Source organism: Cyprinodon tularosa, unplaced genomic scaffold (genome assembly GCF_016077235.1).
Source record: "Cyprinodon tularosa strain WSP-4 unplaced genomic scaffold, ASM1607723v1 ctg392, whole genome shotgun sequence".
Taxonomy (NCBI): domain Eukaryota; kingdom Metazoa; phylum Chordata; class Actinopteri; order Cyprinodontiformes; family Cyprinodontidae; genus Cyprinodon; species Cyprinodon tularosa.
This window is the reverse complement of record NW_024039110.1, coordinates 127,064-144,914: the sequence shown is the minus strand read 5'-3', so window position 1 is coordinate 144,914 and position 17,851 is coordinate 127,064. Positions and strand designations below refer to the sequence as shown.

At 38.9% G+C, this 17,851-nt stretch overlaps 2 protein-coding genes across 3 annotated transcripts in view; both read right to left on the bottom strand.

Moving 5' to 3' along the window:
- adora2b (adenosine A2b receptor) overlaps positions 1-10,029 on the bottom strand; it is a 28,018-nt gene extending 17,989 nt beyond the window's left edge. Inside the window, exons 1-2 of one of the 2 annotated variants that reach the window (XM_038297613.1) lie at positions 9,877-10,019; positions 9,327-9,790 (exon numbers count right to left, since the gene is read on the bottom strand). In XM_038297613.1, the coding sequence (XP_038153541.1) occupies positions 9,327-9,646 (320 nt within the window). In that variant the 5' untranslated portion in view covers positions 9,647-9,790; positions 9,877-10,019. Of the gene's footprint in view, positions 1-9,326 lie in introns of both variants that reach the window. The other variant, XM_038297612.1, reaches the window with a different exon arrangement.
- A 6,178-nt stretch (positions 10,030-16,207) lies between these two features.
- specc1 (sperm antigen with calponin homology and coiled-coil domains 1) overlaps positions 16,208-17,851 on the bottom strand; it is a 110,417-nt gene continuing 108,773 nt past the window's right edge. The window contains exon 14 of the mRNA XM_038297610.1: positions 16,208-17,096. Coding sequence (XP_038153538.1) covers positions 17,007-17,096 — 90 coding nt within the window. The 3' untranslated portion in view covers positions 16,208-17,006. The remainder of the gene's footprint in view (positions 17,097-17,851) is intronic.

Below are 17,851 nucleotides of genomic sequence, written 5' to 3'. Positions count from 1 at the left end.
ATTGGCGCTATATAAATAAACTGAATTAAATATATTGTGATTTCTGGATTTTTTTTTTTTGTCTCTCACAGTGGATATGCACCTACTATCACAATTTACTATCCATGATTTCTAACTGGGAGAATTTGCAAAAGAGAAGGGTGTTCAAATACGTATTTTCCTCACTGTATTGCATTTAAGATGACAAAAACTTCTTTTCTTTAAATATGCTCTAATCAGAACTCTTTGAGGAGAACTTATGAAAATTAAATTGAGCACGTTTAACACATTTTTATCATTTAAAGTGTGCAATATTTTTTTTCTGAACATTTGCATATTGAGTTAATGATGACTTATCACTTTTTAAGATCAAGGAAAATTATTTCTATTTCTATATTTCTAAGTGGGAGAACTTGTAAAATAGCAGGGTGTTCAAATACTTATTTTACTCACTGTATAATATGTCAGGCTACATTCATATATAAATAACACCAGTGGGGGGATTCTCTGTGCAACAGGTTGGACTGAAGACACAACATTGAGCCTCTAGACAGAGAGGAGCCTTAGCCACAAGATACTTATCTGTTATAAGTTTGTTATGAGTGAAATCCCCTCTTTCATAATCTGTCTTATGTTGCCAAAACCCAAAATTGTAATTTTGATTTTTATTTGGCTTTTCCTCCACAATAACCACGAGCTGTTTGGCTTTAGAGTTTCATTGTTTTCATGGCTTTCAATGCTCTCTTGCAAAGAGTCCTTTGTCTCAGGACTTTACTGCTGCTGGAAAACTGCCTATTGTTAGCTTGCATACATGGATATGTGCACTAGCTGCAACCAGCTCTTCCCTTTCATGTGGCAGCATGTGTATTACTGCAACCTAAAGGGCTGGAGTGAGACACTTCGGTAGGTCTGTTTTCTAAAAGTGGGATTATATTGCCAAGGTCTTTTATCTGTCACCCATAGTTTAGACAACTAACGAATCCAAATATAGAAAGGGAAGCAGACGTTACTTTGAATTTTAGTTCATTACCAAGAAAGGGGAACAAACCCCAATTCAAGATGCCCATCATGACGCAAAATAGCTAAAGATTAGGAAATTTTCCATCCTACAAATTAGCCTTAACGATCAAGTGCCATTTTGAAATATGCAGGAACAGGAAAAACTGGCCAGAGACCCCCCCCAAAAAAAAAGAAATGAAAGAAATCCTAAAACGAGTCTGTAAGACTTGAGACCTGAGAGGAGGAGGAACAGACAACCCGAGCCACACTGAGTTGGTTTATATCAACTCATATTCATGTGTTAGAATGGCCTAGATGCTTTTCATCAAATATTCTCGAGTTCAAGGTTTTTTTGTTAAGAAAACTGAGCAAAGATTTCAGCTCTTAGATACGCAATGCTCAAAAACCTTTGAGGTGTTATACAAGAGACAGGAAATTCTATGAAAGTTTGATCCTGGAACGGTAAATGTTTGCCATATTTTACATATATCATATGTGTTAAAAAAAGAGGTTGTTTGTGTGGATCTGTCATATAAAATCCACTTAAAATGTGTCAAAGTTTATATTTATAAATAGTCAGGCCATTGCTCGTTTCAGCGATAGTGAAGGTAAACCTAACAGACCACACTGAAGTTAGTTTCAGATTCAGCAGTCTGATTCTCCTCCATCTGTGTCATGTCAGCCTCTCACCCATTTTCCACTTTGTTTGCATACAGTTAAAACTGAAGAGAGAAACCAAGCTTTCATCTAACGTTCAGCAAATATTACATTTGTGTTTTAACAAAACAGATAAATAGTTTGTATGTGCGTAAACGTGGCAGCTTTCATACTTATACCCCAAAACAGCAGTGAGAATAACAGGAAAGATATGATCGTTGGTTTTCAGAGCAAAGCCACAAAACCTAAAGTCCCCTAAGATTCAACTCTTATTGACTCTCATTTGTTTCTGTGACTCAGTCGTCTCTCAGTGTGTGTTCTGGATCCTGAAGCTGCGCCTTTTCCCATCATTGTCCCTATGAGGAATCATTAACTATGGATCAGCTGTTTTGAAGTCCAGCCAGCTGCAAAATTTTGAACTTCAACTCAAATTTTTAGCCCTGTGAGGCATCCAATCCATCTCTATATGTTTCCAACAAAAAAAAACAACCGGATCCCCTTATATCTGGGGCCGATATCTCATGGAACTGGACCTGCTTTTGAAGAACCAGCCGACTCTGAGTTCTCAGATTTGTCTTAGTTAAACACGACAGACCAGAGGAGACAAAGTAGCCAAAGGGTCTATTTGTGAGAAGTCAGAACAGCGAGAGCGTGTGGTGTGGATCAGTTATCTCGTGGGGATTGAAGCATCTGGCCTCTCTTCCATATAAACCATGTGCAAAACACTTTTATCTTTGGCAGAATCAGGCCTTTGCAGACCTGCAAACAGACCAAACTTGCATTCAAACGCCTGTGGAAGTGTAACCTGAGCTCATCACACACATGCTGATCTTATTTTCCATATGTACAGTCTGCGGCTGGGCGAATCATTCAGTGCCAACCACCGTGACATGAGGATGTTTTCTGTTTTTTTTCCCCTCTGTCACTACCTTCAAGTATTTTGCAACAACTGGTCTGTCCTCCCTCTACTTTGGAAGAATTTTGGCCCAATTTTAAGATATGTTTTCTCAACGATTGCTTTAACTTGGCCCCATCGGAGAGGTTTCTGGCATGGAGGGGCCGTGTCAGGTTACATCACTAAAACTCCTGCACAGAAACAGGCTGTCACAATGGTCTTCCTCATATCTTGGAGTGAGGAAGCACACAGAGCCTTAGAGTTAACCGCAGTGTCTAAGATGGTAAAAACTTCCCCAAAAAAATCCCTTTATATCAGGGCGCGTAGTAGGGCTGGGCAATTAATTGCATTTGCAAAACTCCAGCACATTAGGTGGCAGTAAAATGTTTAAAGTGGGTTTTCTGCTACAAAAAAGGAAAGAAAAACTTCCATCTAGCATGTACATCTATGCATGCTAGTAGAAGTTAGCATTTTTCCAAACAAAGATTAAAGTATAAGCCTGCAAACAATCAAATTTGGACAAACAAGCTTTCCAGGTCATGAAAAAGTGAAACCTTGGAATAAATCGCAATAACAATATTGGTTGAAAATAATCTCAATTCAGATTTTTTGCAAAATCGCTCAGCCCTATTGTGTGACTAGGTTAAAATGTGGAGATCAGATGAACTGTCCATAAAAGCTCACCTTCAGAAGATGAAGACTTAGAAATGTCACCAAAAAGCAACTTTTTAATTTCCTAGATGATACAAATATCGCTGCTCTAATGCTATGTTCACACCAGACGCGCTTTGGGCACCCTGTGCAATAACCGGTTTCTCTATATTTAACACCCAGTACAATATATATATATATATATATAAATATAAAAACACCCTGTGCAATAACCCCGTATAATAATCCTGCTATATATATATATATATATATATATATATATATATATATATATATATAAAAAACTGTCCTATGTGGACACACTGTATATACTGTATATATCCCATGCCCCTTTTTCTTCCTCAGGGTTAGGGCTCTTCTTGTTCTTCTCCTTTGACTATTTGAGCTGAAGTAACCAGTAAATTTCTCCACTGTGAGATCAATAAAGTCAATCAATCAATTAAGGCCAGTAAAGTGTGTCCAGGTGCGTCTGCTGCTTCTGCTGCTCCTGTATTCAATGGCAGAGAGTGACTTTGTTATATTTGCTGTGATAAACTGGTAAAACATAGTTTTAATATATTTTTAAGGGTGAAAGTCACCCGTGGGTACGCTGTCACTGGGAATCCCCAGCTGGGGGTTTTCCACTACTATTTATCACGGCTGGAAGCATTAGCATTTTTTCCAGGTATGTGGAACAAACTGTAGGCACCAGAATTATAAAAGCAAACATGTTTTGCTGGCAAGTTTTGACATTTTAAGTTATTTTAATCAGTAATTAACTGTTTCAAAGGAGTCATCATAGTGATCTGCATCAGCAGTGCTGTGTCTGTCTCCCTGCCAGCTCCCAGATCAGCTTCTCTGATTGGTTGATGTGGTGCAGCGAGCAGCAAAAGTTAAATTTTTCCAACTTGAGCAGCTGCTGCTTGTGAAGTGTGTCACGCGCCTCAGATGCTCAGAAGCTCATGAGGCGCTGCTTCAGCTGCTCAGACTCATTAAGATGTGCTGATCCGGCTGCTTGATATCGTATCGGTTCTCTTATTACAGATTTTGTAGCGTGGAATGTTAGAAAGGTTTTATCAACTGATGTTCATGAGACAGTGAATAATAGTCAACCTGTATAAGGTTTAGAACAACTGACCTATTTAATATTAACCAACAGGTTACGCACAGTTTAGACAGAAAGCAGTGGGTTTCTATCAGTTGTGATCCTAATGGTATCTCTATTTGTATCCTAATAGCCATGGCTATGGGGAGGCAAGACAAAAATGTCTGTATGCATGCATATTGTTCATAAAGAAATAAGTCAATTTATTTGGTCACGTCTTTTTCTAACTGAGCTCTCCTCACCTATCATTGCCATTTCCCCTCATCTGGTAAAATCATTAGATCTGTGCAGCTTTTCTAGAGCTTTAACCTACTTCGTGTTTTCATTAACGTTCTATCTACTTTTTTCCCCGGACATGTCAGGTCTGACGTCACTAGTACATGTAAACCCTTAATAAAACGGTTACAATGCAAAAACTAAAAATTAAATCACTTAATTTATATTAAAATAAGAGTCTTCCCTTGATTTGAGCAGAGAGGGAAGCTTAACAATGATTAAAAAAACTCCATTATCTAATATAAATGCAATATATCAAGTTATCTCGTCTCAAAGGCAAAAGCATTAATCGCATTGGAAAATCATGTTATTTACCCATGCAAATTTGCACTTATTTATTGTTACCGGTACCTATTTTCAGATCAGTTTTTGCTTCAAACCAAGTTTAAGCACTTTATTTCAATTAAAGATTTTACCATTATCCAATGAAACAATAATTTGAAAGCTCCCCTTTTTTTTGTTTTTTTGTTTAAATCTTCAGTGATAAAACGAGTTTAAAAGAAACGCAAGGAAAATCTGTAGGGGACTAAAAACTTTTCCCCAGCATGGTTTTGCAAAAAATGTCAGAATGAGAAGTTTTCTACAGGATGCTTTTAGTGTATTTGTGTTTTACAAGTAATTACTTTGAGTGCTTTTTGTTTTAGTTTAGGGGAGTGATAAGCTTCAAGTTTTACTCCAAGGCTCAAAAATAGATGTGCAAATGGGGACCTTACGAGCCGCTTGCTTGGTGGTGTGGGCGAATTTCATCCTGAGCTTGTGTCAGACTGTCCTTTCTTTCCAGGGTTTTTTGAGCATAATGGAAATGACAGGAGATCCAGCACAGCACGAACAGCCTGCAAAACCAGCAGCCTTAACAAGAGTAGCGGCTTAAAAAAAAAAGACCCTGACAGCTCCCTGAAATGGTCCAAAAAACAACACCACCAGCAGACAGACACTTCCCATCTGATCGTAAAGCCCCTGTTCTTCAATTCATGGAAATATCAAGCAGCGCCATGCCGTCCCCGCTGGCAGCTCGATCTGTCTGTTTCTGTTTTCAGGAGAAAACGCACACAATGAAAAGCTGCAGAGTACAACACACTGGCCTCTGCCATCAGCTCTGACACTCAGTGGCAACTATTGATCCAGTGGCTTCGCCTTTTGTCTCTAATCACTCCAATCCTTTTTTTTTTATACAGAAGAAGTTAGAATGGTGCAAAAATGGCAGCTTAGTGGATGCAGACATTTTTAAAATAAGGAAATGTTACAGTTAGCTTTAAAAGTTTTTGAATATTATAATTAAACTGACTCGCTGATTATTTTAAAAAGATACTCATTATAATACTCCTTATGTTAGGAGGTGCCAACGTGTTTATTAAAGTTCATAAAGGAGGAAATGACTCAAAGCTGTAAGGGGAAAAAATAAAAAAAACACCTAATGGAACATTAGTGAGGGGGAATTTATGTCTAAATTACTGCTTAGTAAAAACATTTGTTTAAGATACATTTATAAAAGTCTGAGTTTTTTTTTATTGTCAACCAGAGAAAAAGCAGAGTTGTCAGTGCTGAACAAAAAAGCCTGGGAGAGAGCCCTGATTGGTTGTGGCCTTTGAGGCCTCAGGCAGCAGCATTGGAAACAGATTAAACTCTGGTGGAAAACACAGCTTGAGCTCAGGAACCATGCTAAACAGCTCTCTGAGTGAATTCATCGCTGTATCCAAAAGTTTACTTTCTACCAATTTATGCAGCACTGAGGAGATCACTGCCATCGCAACCTGGACTTTAAGTCACACAAGTGCAGAGTTATGTCAAATCTTTGTGCTAGATGCATTTTATTAAGTCTCTATAGTATTCATCGACTTTAAACTTAAAAGAAATACCACCTTCTGCAAGCCTAGAATATTTATTTCAGAAATAGACACTGGTATCCAATTTGAAAAATCATGCATTTGTAAAAATCTACGTATATCATCAATATAATATGTTCAGAGATGCTTATCTGACACTGATTTCTGATTTTCTTTGAGGTTTGCTGGTTTAAATTTAGTCAGATACTGTATTATTTTTAAGAACTATAACACAGACCTTTTTATCTCAATCTGTTTTTTATTTAACGACTAAATGAGCTGCAAGATTATCCCCATCCATGCATGAATGCAGGTGGTAGCCTTTATCTGATTTCCCTGAATTCAAAGGAAACCGAATCTTAAAATATGCTCTTAATGACGTCAGACAAAAAACAAGAAAGAGTTTTAGACGATTTAAATTAGCCGACTTTGCAGCAATTATCTCTTAAAGCCAAAAAAAAGAGACCTTTAATTTTTGGGACTACTAGCTGATTAACTGGTGCATCAATGGATGTTTGGCATTTAATCAAATCATATTAATATTAAACTGTTAATGAGTGCACCATGTAAGCATCAGACCCTTGAAAAAAAAAAAAGAGCTGCATGTTTTCCTGTAGAGTTTATCTTTCTTTCTACCAACCAACAGAATATATGATGGAAAATAAACGCAGCCTGCTGAGGTACCGATGTGGATCCTTCGTCTTTCTGTTGCTTTACTATCAAATGCAGAAGGAAGTAAACTCCCATTTCCCAATATGCCACCAAGGTTACAGAACAATCTCAAAGCGCTGGCTTAGCCCAGAGTTTCATAATGTGATTATCATTTCAAATTTAGATGAGGCAATAAGCTTCATGAAATCCCTGAGCCGATACTGATCTTTGCGTCCTCCTGCCTGTTGAGGATATCTGACTGCACCTGAGGACAAAAATGATCCAGCTAATAAGAAGATGCTATGAGGGGAGGTCAGCCTGCTTTTTTTCATCTCTGTATTTCTCACCGCCTGCATCCAAAACATGCATGATTACAAAGCTGTGCTGCCCTCAGCTGAGCTTCCAAAGCTGCTGATAAATGAACATTAAGATGTGATTAATTGAAGCACTGCTTGATGAGATAAAGGCTGAATCCCATTTCACCGCCTAACCCTCCAACCTAATGTTTCTAAAGAACAGAGGCTCCCTATTTGGTCTCTGCATGGAAAATAAAGATTGAGAAGCAATGAGTTTTATCAAGAGCAAACCTGAAATAAAGAGGCAGATGATGTCATAAATGTGCAAAATATGCCAATAATTTGTAAAGTTTTAACACATCAGACTACAAAGCATAATTTACTGCTGATAATCAGAATAAGAAAAATGTGCTATTATGCCGTATCGTTGAATTCATCCCAGTAGTCTGGAAATAATGTTCTTCTCAATGAGCCAATGAAGTGAAAACACAGGAAAAAAATACATGAAACTTCTACTTTAACGTGTTGTAATCACAGATACACTAATTAGGCTCCTATTAATAAAAAGTAGTTTGTTGTTTTTGCTGATTTTTTTTTTTAAAAGCCCACCTGTGGATTCTGATTTGTCACCAATCCCTGTTTTAATAAGACTATAGTGGATAAAAGAAAATAAAACGAGCAGCTGGTTCTTTAACTGAAGTCAACAGCATTTAAAGGAACAACAACATTTATCCATCAAGTCTCATCTCAGTTTTAATGTGTTAAATAAAAGTTTCCATCTTTTTGTTTGTGACCCACAATCAATGATCAACGCTGATCAAGGGAAAGATTGTAAGATTATCTTGTTGATTTATTTCTACATCTCTTATTGTTTAGATTTCAGATCAGTATTGCACTTAATTTTCAGGAAATATTTAATTACAATAATCACAAGCTGTTATTTAGAAACAGCCTTACACTGTATACCTATACGTGGGGTATAATGTGGTAGTATTCACAATACATTAACACTTTATATGCATTACAGTCCTTTACGGTAATCAGTACCTTTAAAAGCTTTTAAATGCTTGTTTTGTATTGTTAAATATTTACAGGATACAAATGAGCGCATTAAGTCACTCAATATGATGTTTTATCTGCATCCTGAAGGACGGACTCAATTACAGTGATACATTTTATCACTTTTGATATTGAGTGTCTAGATGCAGACAGCCGTTTCCTGCTGCTGCTGCTGTTTTGCATGAATATTGTAATGTGTGGCAACCCAAAAAGATTTGACTATACTTCGAGAAAACAAAGACATTTTCTTAAATAGATTTTTAAAAAAATTGGACATGTGTCATTTTAAAAATCTGCTTCTTAATAAATAATACATTTTATGAAACTTCAAATGTTCAAATAAATTCTTGAGTATAATTTTTCAGTATGTAACATTTTGTTACATAGAGTTTTAGAGATGATCCATCCAGTGCTTCTAAATGTACACGATTTAATAATTAAATTCAGTTTATTTATATGATTTAATAATAATCCATTCCAGTCAATAGGAATCCGATATTAAGCACCCAACTTATTCAGGATAATAACAATAAATAAGAACCACACTGGAATTTTTTCTTAAAATAAGTGCATTTTTCTTGGATTGAGGAGGTAAAAGAGACATTTTGCCAATGGAACAAGACAATTTACACTTAAAAAAAGGAAACACCATTGCATTGTGTTATTTCGAGTGCATATTATCTAATTGTCTTATTTTAAGAGTAAAAACGCTCATTCCATTGGCAAACTATCATTTACCAACTCAGGTTTTTCCAGTGTAGTTCAAGCTTAAAATATCAGCTTTTCTGAGCTGTTGATTCGCCCATAACATAATTTTCCCCCTGATCAGAGAGCCATACCAGATCCAAAGACATGACCCTCAGAATAAGTTCATTTTTTTGTTTTGTTTATGATTGTCAGATGCAGTTCAGGATAAGTGATAACATGCTACTCACCTCAGAGGGATCTTCACAGCCAGATATCTGTCAATGGCGATGGCCAGCAGGCTGAAAATGGAGCTCTGAGTGAGAACCAGGACGAAACAGGCCAGGAAGAGACAGCCGTAAAAGTTCAGGTGGAGACCGAGGCTGATGATGATGGCAAAGGGGATGGCGAGGCAGCCCACCAGGATGTCAGCCACAGCCAGAGACACCAGAAAGTAATAGGTAGCGTTCTTCAGAGTGCTGTTGATGGCGACAGCCCAGCAAACCAGCACGTTGCCGGAGATGGAGAGAACAGCGATGACTACTTCAATCACGATGTAAAACGTAGGCATCTCAGCAAAGTGTGTCCGGACTGAGATCTGCAGGTGGGTTACATAGGTGACAGGTCACCCGCATCACCTCTAGTCCCAAATCAAACAAGTCTGTGAGCTGTAATCCAGGAATAATCCACAAGTGGCTGCAGGATGTGCCATCGGCTGCGAAGTGAGGAGAGCAACAGATGATTTCAACTAACTTGGCAAAACGGGAACCTCTGTTTGCGCTGAGCATGAGTGTGGCTCACATTAGGAGCCCAAGCATCGCTTCTGGGTGTCCTCCTCACACATGCGGCTTCCGAGCAGAGGAGCGTCCGAGCGCCATCTGTAGCTCCGCGGCGCGGCCAGAGTCACGCAGCTTCCCACAGACAGCAGCTTTCATGCAGAGGAGGAACCGCATGAGGGGGTGGGGGGGCAATTTCACACGAGAGCCACGCCCCGAGACACACACTCACACACAAAAGTACAGTAAAAAAAAAAAAAGGTGGAATCCCAGGAGAGCGTCAGCGCTCCGCTGTGCGTAATTACGCGCCGATTAAATGGCATTCAACCACAGGGTTCCCTGGCACGTAAACGCTGATCAATCCACACCACATGCAGTCAATACTACTGGCTTTCATCTGACAGGAATTAACTCACGAGAGAAGAATTGAATCCCAAAGCTTTATTTCCTCAGTTATTTGCATGTGTAAGTCCTTCTCAAACTATTGTAATGCAGTTCATTATTTTCCATAATGTAATGATAAAACTTGAACATTCATATATTTTAGATTTAATTATTGCACACTAACTGAAATATTTCAGGTCTTTTATTGTCTTTATACTGAAGATTATGGCATACAGCTCATGAAAACCCAAAATACCTATCTCACAAAATTAGAATATCATAAAAAAGGTCTCTAAATGAGCTATGCACTTAATCATCTGAATCAACAAATTAACACTAAACACCTGCAAAAGATTCCTGAGGCCTTTAAAACTCCCAGCCTGGTTAATCACTCAAAACCCCAATCATGGTAAGACTGCTGACCTGCCTGCTGTCCAGAAGGCCATCATTGACACCCTCAAGCAAGAGGGTATGACACAGAAAGATATTTCTGAACCAATAGGCTGTTCCCACAGTGCTTTATCAAGACACCTCTGTGGGAAGGAAAAAGTGGCAGAAAACGCTGCACAATGAGAAGAGGTGACCAGACCCTGAGGAAGATTGTGGAGAATGGCCGATTCCAGACCTTGGGGGACCTGCGGAAGCAGTGGACTGAGTCTGGAGTAGAAACATCCAGAGCCACCGTGCCCAGGCGTGTGCATCAAATGGGCTACAGGTGCCGCATTCCCCAGCTCAAGTCACCTTTGAACCAGAAACAGCAGCAGAGGTGCCTGACCTGGGCTACAGAGAAGTAGCACTGGACTGTTTTTCATGTCATTTGGAAATCAAGGGGCCAGAGTCTGGAGGAAGACTGGGGAGAAGGAAATGCCAAATGAAGTCCAGTGTCAAGTCCCCACAGTCAGTGATGGTCTGGGGTGCCATGTCAGCTGCTGATGTTGGTCCACTGTGTTTTATCAAGGCAGGGTCAATACAGCTATCAGCAGATTTTGGAGCACTTCATGCTTCCATCTGCTGAAAAGCTTTATGGAGATGAAGATTTCATTTTTCAGCAAAACCTGACACCTGCTCACAGTGCCGAAAACCACTGGTAAATGGTTTACTGACCATGGTATCACTGTGCTCAATGGCCTGCCAACTCTCCTGACCTGAACCCCATAGAGAATCTGTGGGATATTGTGAAGAGAAAGTTGAGAGACGCAAGACCCAACACAGTGGATGAGCTAAAGGCCGCTATCAAGCATCCTGGGCCTCCATAACACCTCAGCAGTGCCACAGGCTGATTGCCACCATGCCACGCCGCATTAAAGCACTCATTTCTGCAAAAGGATTTCAGACCAAGTATTGAGTTCATAACTGTATATAACTATTTGAAGGTTGACTTTTTTTGTATTAAGAACACTTTTCTTTTAGTGGTTGGATTAAATTTGCTAATTTTGTGAGATAGGAATTTTGGGTTTTCATGAGCTCTATGCCAAAATTATCCATATTAAGACAATAAAAGACATGAAATATTTCAGTTAGTGTGCAATGAATCTAAAATATATGAATGTTCAAGTTTTATCATTACATTATGGAAAATAATTAACTTTATCTCAATATGCTAATACTTTGAGAAGGACCTGTATTGTACTTTTAATCGAAGCAAAAGTAAGAAATCTAATAGAAAATACTTAAAGATACCTTGAAAAAGTATTCATGCTCCTCCCATTTCTTTTCTCAAATATGATTTAATAAGACTAAGACAATGTTTTTTTTTTAATTTATGGTAAACAATAAAAAAATATTTGACTAAAGTGAAAGTGTACTTTAAACATGTTTTTAAGAAAGCAGCTGTTCTATGAAGTCCTCTGAAGTTTGTTGGAGAACGTTGATCATGATACAGAGCAGACAGGACATGTGGATACAACTCCCAGAGCTTTTTGGTCCATTTAAAAAAATGGAAGGAGTTTGGCACTGTTATACCACCTTTACCCCAAACCTGGAAAAGGAGAGATCCACAGCTTATGTTGGGAATCTGCTTTCATCTTAATTATTAGTTTGATTCGTTTTACCCTGATAGTGGCAGAAAAATAAATATGTTCCGGTCAAATGGAAAAATGAATGGAATAATTATACACTGGAAATATAAGAGACATGCAGTGGCAGCATAATCATGTGGGACATCTACAGGACAAGGAGCTGATCAGAGTGGATGGGAAGATGGACGGAACTAAACTCAGGAGGAGTTTAGTTCTACAGAACTGAGTGTTACAGGAGCAGAACATAAACCTTGGATACACTCAGTCTATGCTTTACATCAGAGTATTCATGTGTTAAAACAAACCAGCTGGAAGTCCAGCCATAAAACAAATGGTGAGACCTACCTCAATCCTGGACTGCTTTTCATGGCCACACCCAACATCCTTACACTTGTACAGCTTTGTCAAGCAGTGTGAAGACATTTGAGACCCACTGAGTTTAAACAAGGAAGATATATCCACATCTGCATGTTTTCCTATATTATAACACCTTATGATGGTCAGAAATGTATTCATTTAGTTTTCTCTACATTTTTAGTTCTTTCAGACGATGTTTTATGTGCATCGCCATGCAGCCACAGCAATGTGTTACAGTAGAAACAAAGGCGTACTGTAGAAAGCCGGCGGAGTCCCACTGAGTGTTCCCACTGACCTCAATGTTTTCCAATCGTGGCACTGAGCTTTAATGGGCACAGCAGGAAAGCAATTCATCCCCCATGGAGAAGCACAGGAGTACGTTTATAACACACACACTGACAGTGGCACGGGAAGGGGGGTGCTGCGGGGGCTGCAGCCTCCCTCGTCATAGCATCAGCCCCCCATGGTGGGGGGCTGTGGAGTAACATAATATTGTACTTAAAAACATGAAATTATTTATGTATTTATTTTTTAAAAGACTGTGTTTGATATGGGATTAAAATGATGGGCTGTGTATAAGATATAAACTAATGATTCATTATTTTAATATTTCATAAAAAACTAGGCTACTCCCCCTGAAGTGCTTCCGCTGTAGGTACCAGATTGACTCGGGCTGCCAGATTGACTCGGGGGGCCTGCACCTTTTGAGATGCGTCAGAGCGTCCGCCATCTTAAATGTGGCAAATCTGCAGTTTCTCAGTCACTTAAACAGTATCAGAGGGACTTTAATCTCTGAATATACTTTGTATTCGTAGTATTTTTGGTTTTGTAATATTACAAGTTTATTTTATGTATCCCTTTAGCTTCATTCTCCTGAATTTATTCTCGTTACAAATGCAGACCGCGGGCTCAATGTAGTTTGTTTGAGTGGCGTTGCCATAATGTCACGTCATCGGGAGGCGCAAGGCCCATGGCGATTTCGGTGACGTCATCGGAAGGCGCAGGGACCATGGAGAATTTCTTCGTAAAATTGTCCGTTTACAAACCGCAATCCCGCTTTCGAATAAAACCTACACCCCGCTATAATTACTTTAGTAAGCTGTCCAGACCAATCAAAATGTTTTGCGCAATTGTGCAAACGTTAAAACAATTATGTATTGTGACGTCATCAAAAGGCGCAGGCCCCCGAGTCAATCTGGCAGCCCGAGTCAATCTGGTACCTACACCGCCACCTTACATTCGTTTAGGCATGGCTAGCAATAGGCAGCAGAAATGTATTTCTGACTATTTCGAGGTAAGAAATGGTTTTAATTCCCCTATACTGCCGCATTTAGCGTTATTTATGTGCCTATTCATCTTAGTCCTGTGGCTGAAGAAGTCTACGCTAGAATAAGGCTGCATATCACTAAATTTTTATGTCTGTATTAAGCTATTTAGTGATAAAATATGAAATTAGTTAATTTTTTTTTTGTGTGTGTGTTTTTTGTTTCAGATATGAAATCAAGATGTTCAATGCTCAGTTTAGGCTATATTTAGGCCATGTTTTATTCAAGTATTCCTGATCCTGTTGATTGGGAGCTGTTGTTTGTTTTGAATGATTAAAAGAGAAGAAATAAAGTTTAAAATGTTCATGCTTTGTTCCGATGCATTTTAAATGGCAGTTTTTGGCAACAAATGTAGGCCTACAATATTATGTTAAAAACGTCAGCCACAGCCCTCAACATAATGACGTCATGTGTTTTCCAACCCAGCCATCAGCCCCCCTCGCTTGAAACAGCTTCAAGCGCGCCTGCACACTGAGGCTGAACCGTTCACTCACAATCAGTCATTGTGTTAAAACATTTAGAACAAAAAAAGCAGGTGTAAAAGAAATCCTTGATAATTCTTTATTAATCCATAATTATTGAGGAGAAAATATCCATCTGCAGAAAACAGGATTCAAATCTATCGATTCATTTAGCCACTCTTGAAAATAAATACAGGTGCTGGTCATAAAATTAGAATATCATGAAAAAGTAGATTGATTTCAGTAATTCCATTTAAAAAGTGAAACTTGTATATTATATTCATACATTACATACAAACTCATATATTTCAGATGTTTATTTTGTTTAATTTTGATGATTACAAATGACAACAAATGAAAATCTCAAATTCATCATATCAGAAAATTAGAATATTGTGAAAAGGTTCAAAATTGATGGCCCCTGGTGCCACACTCTAATCAGCTAATTAACTCAAACCACCTGCAAAAGCCTTTAAATGGTCTTTCAGTCTAGTTCTATAGGCTACACAATCATGGGGAAGACTGCTGACTTGACAGTTGTCCAAAAGACGACCATCGACACCTTGCACAAGGAGGGCAAGACACAAAAGGTCATCGCTAAAGAGGCTGGCTGTTCACAGAGCTCAGTGTCCAAGCACATTAATAGAGAGGCGAAGGGAAGGAAAAGATGTGGTCGAAAAAAGTGTACAAGCAAGAGAGATAACCGCACCCTGGAGAGGATTGTGAAACAAAACCCATTCAAAAATGTGGGGGAGATTCACAAAGAGTGGACTGCAGCTGGAGTGAGTGCTTCAAGAACCACCACACACAGACGTATGAAAGACATGGGTTTCTGCTGTCGCATTCCTTGTGTCAAGCCACTCTTGAACCACAGACAGCGTCAGAAGCGTCTTGCCTGGGCTAAAGAGAAACAGGACTGGATTGCTGGTGAGTGGTCCAAAGTCATGTTCTCTGATGAAAGTAAATTTTGCATTTCCTTTGGAAATCAAGGTCCCAGAGTCTGGAGGAAAAGAAGAGAGGCACTTCATCCACGTTGCTTGAAGTCCAGTGTAAAGTTTCCACAGTCAGTGATGGTTTGGGGTGCCATGTCATCTGCTGGTGTTGGTCCATTGTGTTTTCTGAGGTCCAGGGTCAACGCAGCCACATACCAGGAAGTTTTAGAGCACTTCATGCTTCCTGCAGCTGACCAACTTTTTGGAGATGCAGATTTCATTTTCCAACAGGACTTGGCACCTGCACACAGTGCCAAAGCTACCAGTACCTGGTTGAAGGACCATGGTATCCCTGTTCTTAATTGGCCAGCAAACTCTCCTGACCTTAACCCCATAGAAAATCTATGGGGTATTGTGAAGAAGAAGATGCAATACACCAGACCCAACAATTCAGAAGAGCTAAAAGCCACTATTAGAGCAACCTGGGCTATCATAACACCTGAGCAGTGCCACAGACTGATCGACTCCATGCCACGCCGCATTGCTGCAGTAATACAGGCCAAAGGAGGCCCAACTAAATACTGAGTGCTGTACATGCTCATACTTTTCATGTTCATACTTTTCAGTTGGCCAACATTTCTATAAATCCTTTGTTTTTATTGGTCTTCAGTAATATTCTAATTTTCTGATATGATGAATTTGAGATTTTCATTTGTTGTCATTTGTAATCATCAAAATTAAACAAAATAAACATCTGAAATATATGAGTTTGTATGTAATGTATGAATATAATATACAAGTTTCACTTTTTAAATGGAATTACTGAAATCAATCTACTTTTTCATGATATTCTAATTTTATGACCAGCACCTGTAAATACAACCTTTATTCAAAAAACAAATTATTAAAACAAAAACAGGCATCTGTAGATAGAAGCTGGAGCATCCTGTGTAACATGTAAAATCTACATTATGCATAAGTGAACGTTGCATACAGATACGGATGCATTTGGTTTGCAAACTGCTTCATTGCTGCATTTCTTCAGGAAACAGTGATAGAAAACATGGAGAACCTGTTGCAGTGTAATGGCAGGAGTCATTCCTTAATGTTGGGAGTAATCTAATCATGGAGGTGAATGTGTTTCTGTTAACATGTCTCTAGAAAAGCCTTCAGCAGCTCTTTAGTGTGATAAATAGACCTGTTGGAGGCTCCTGGTTTAGATAAAAAAAAACAAAAACAAGAAAACAAAGAAAACATGATCTGAGAGTTTATCAGAGGTTTGGGATTTTTCAACACTAAAGCCGTTTTAGCATCAGCTTTCAGAAAAGATATCCGTTGACGATGAAAAGCATCAATAAAAAAAAATGTAAGGGTTAAATCCAAAAATGGAACCAATTCGGAAGCAAATCTGAGCTGTGCTGTAAAGAGCTACAAGATGTCAGAACGACTTTGGACCTCAATTAGTTTCCCCGTGAAATTAATCGCTCTGATTTGCCGACTGCGGTTCATCTCCTTTTACGGCCTCCCTGCTGACGGAGGAGATGCGTTCAGAAACGTCTGGGGCAGTTGATGAACGTCGGATAGGAGCGGCGTTAGATGGCAGCCTTCAGCCATTCAGGGAGAAGTCTGTTCCACAGAGAGACGTCCCTCTGGTCCTCTTCTCTGGTTTCCTTATGCATCAGGTCTCAAAGTATTTGTAAATCTGGGAGACGTACTGCATGACGCTCTGCCAGTCGGGCCTGTCGGTCTTCATCAACTCCTCAATGTCCTGTTGGTGCAGCAAAACAGCCAAAGTGTTAAACTGGGTTAAACCAATGCTGCTGATAAAGGTAAAACTAGGCTTCATTGATTCATTAGAAAACAGCAGAGACTCAGGAGGACTTATTATAAAATCAGTCTGTTTTCAGTTTTCCATGGACATCTGATTCATTAGTTAATGGATGCAGTTGTTGCTGAATAATGTCAAAGAAAGGCGAATATGAATCAGGAGCACGGCGCCTTGTGTTGTCTGATCTGATGATAAATATTTATACTGAACAAACATAGATATACAATAAAATGCCATCAGTCGCCTACTCCAAAATCTTTGATGTCTTGTCATCTTTAGTTACTTTATGCTCCAGCGATGAGACATTTTCTTGAATGGAGCATAAGGAGATGATGTATTAAAAACTCCTTCTATTTTTATTCCTCTTGTTATGTTCCAGACCTAAATTTCCATGAGACTAATAGAAGTGCTTCCAAGAGGCAATTCATCACTTAAAGCCGACTGGAAGCTTTCCAAAGATACCTTAATAAATACTCATCGTCTAAACCAAGAGAAAAGCATGTGATGAAGCACAGGCTTAATGAACACAGTGAAAATATACTCTAAAATCAGCCCCACAGCCTAAAGCAGAGATGGCGGTGTCATGCTGAGGGAATCATTCCTCAACTAATCCGTCTGATATATCAGACAAATGGAAATGATGATAAGATTTTTAGCTGAAACCTTTCCTAAGTGCTCCTAACCCTGAACTGGAG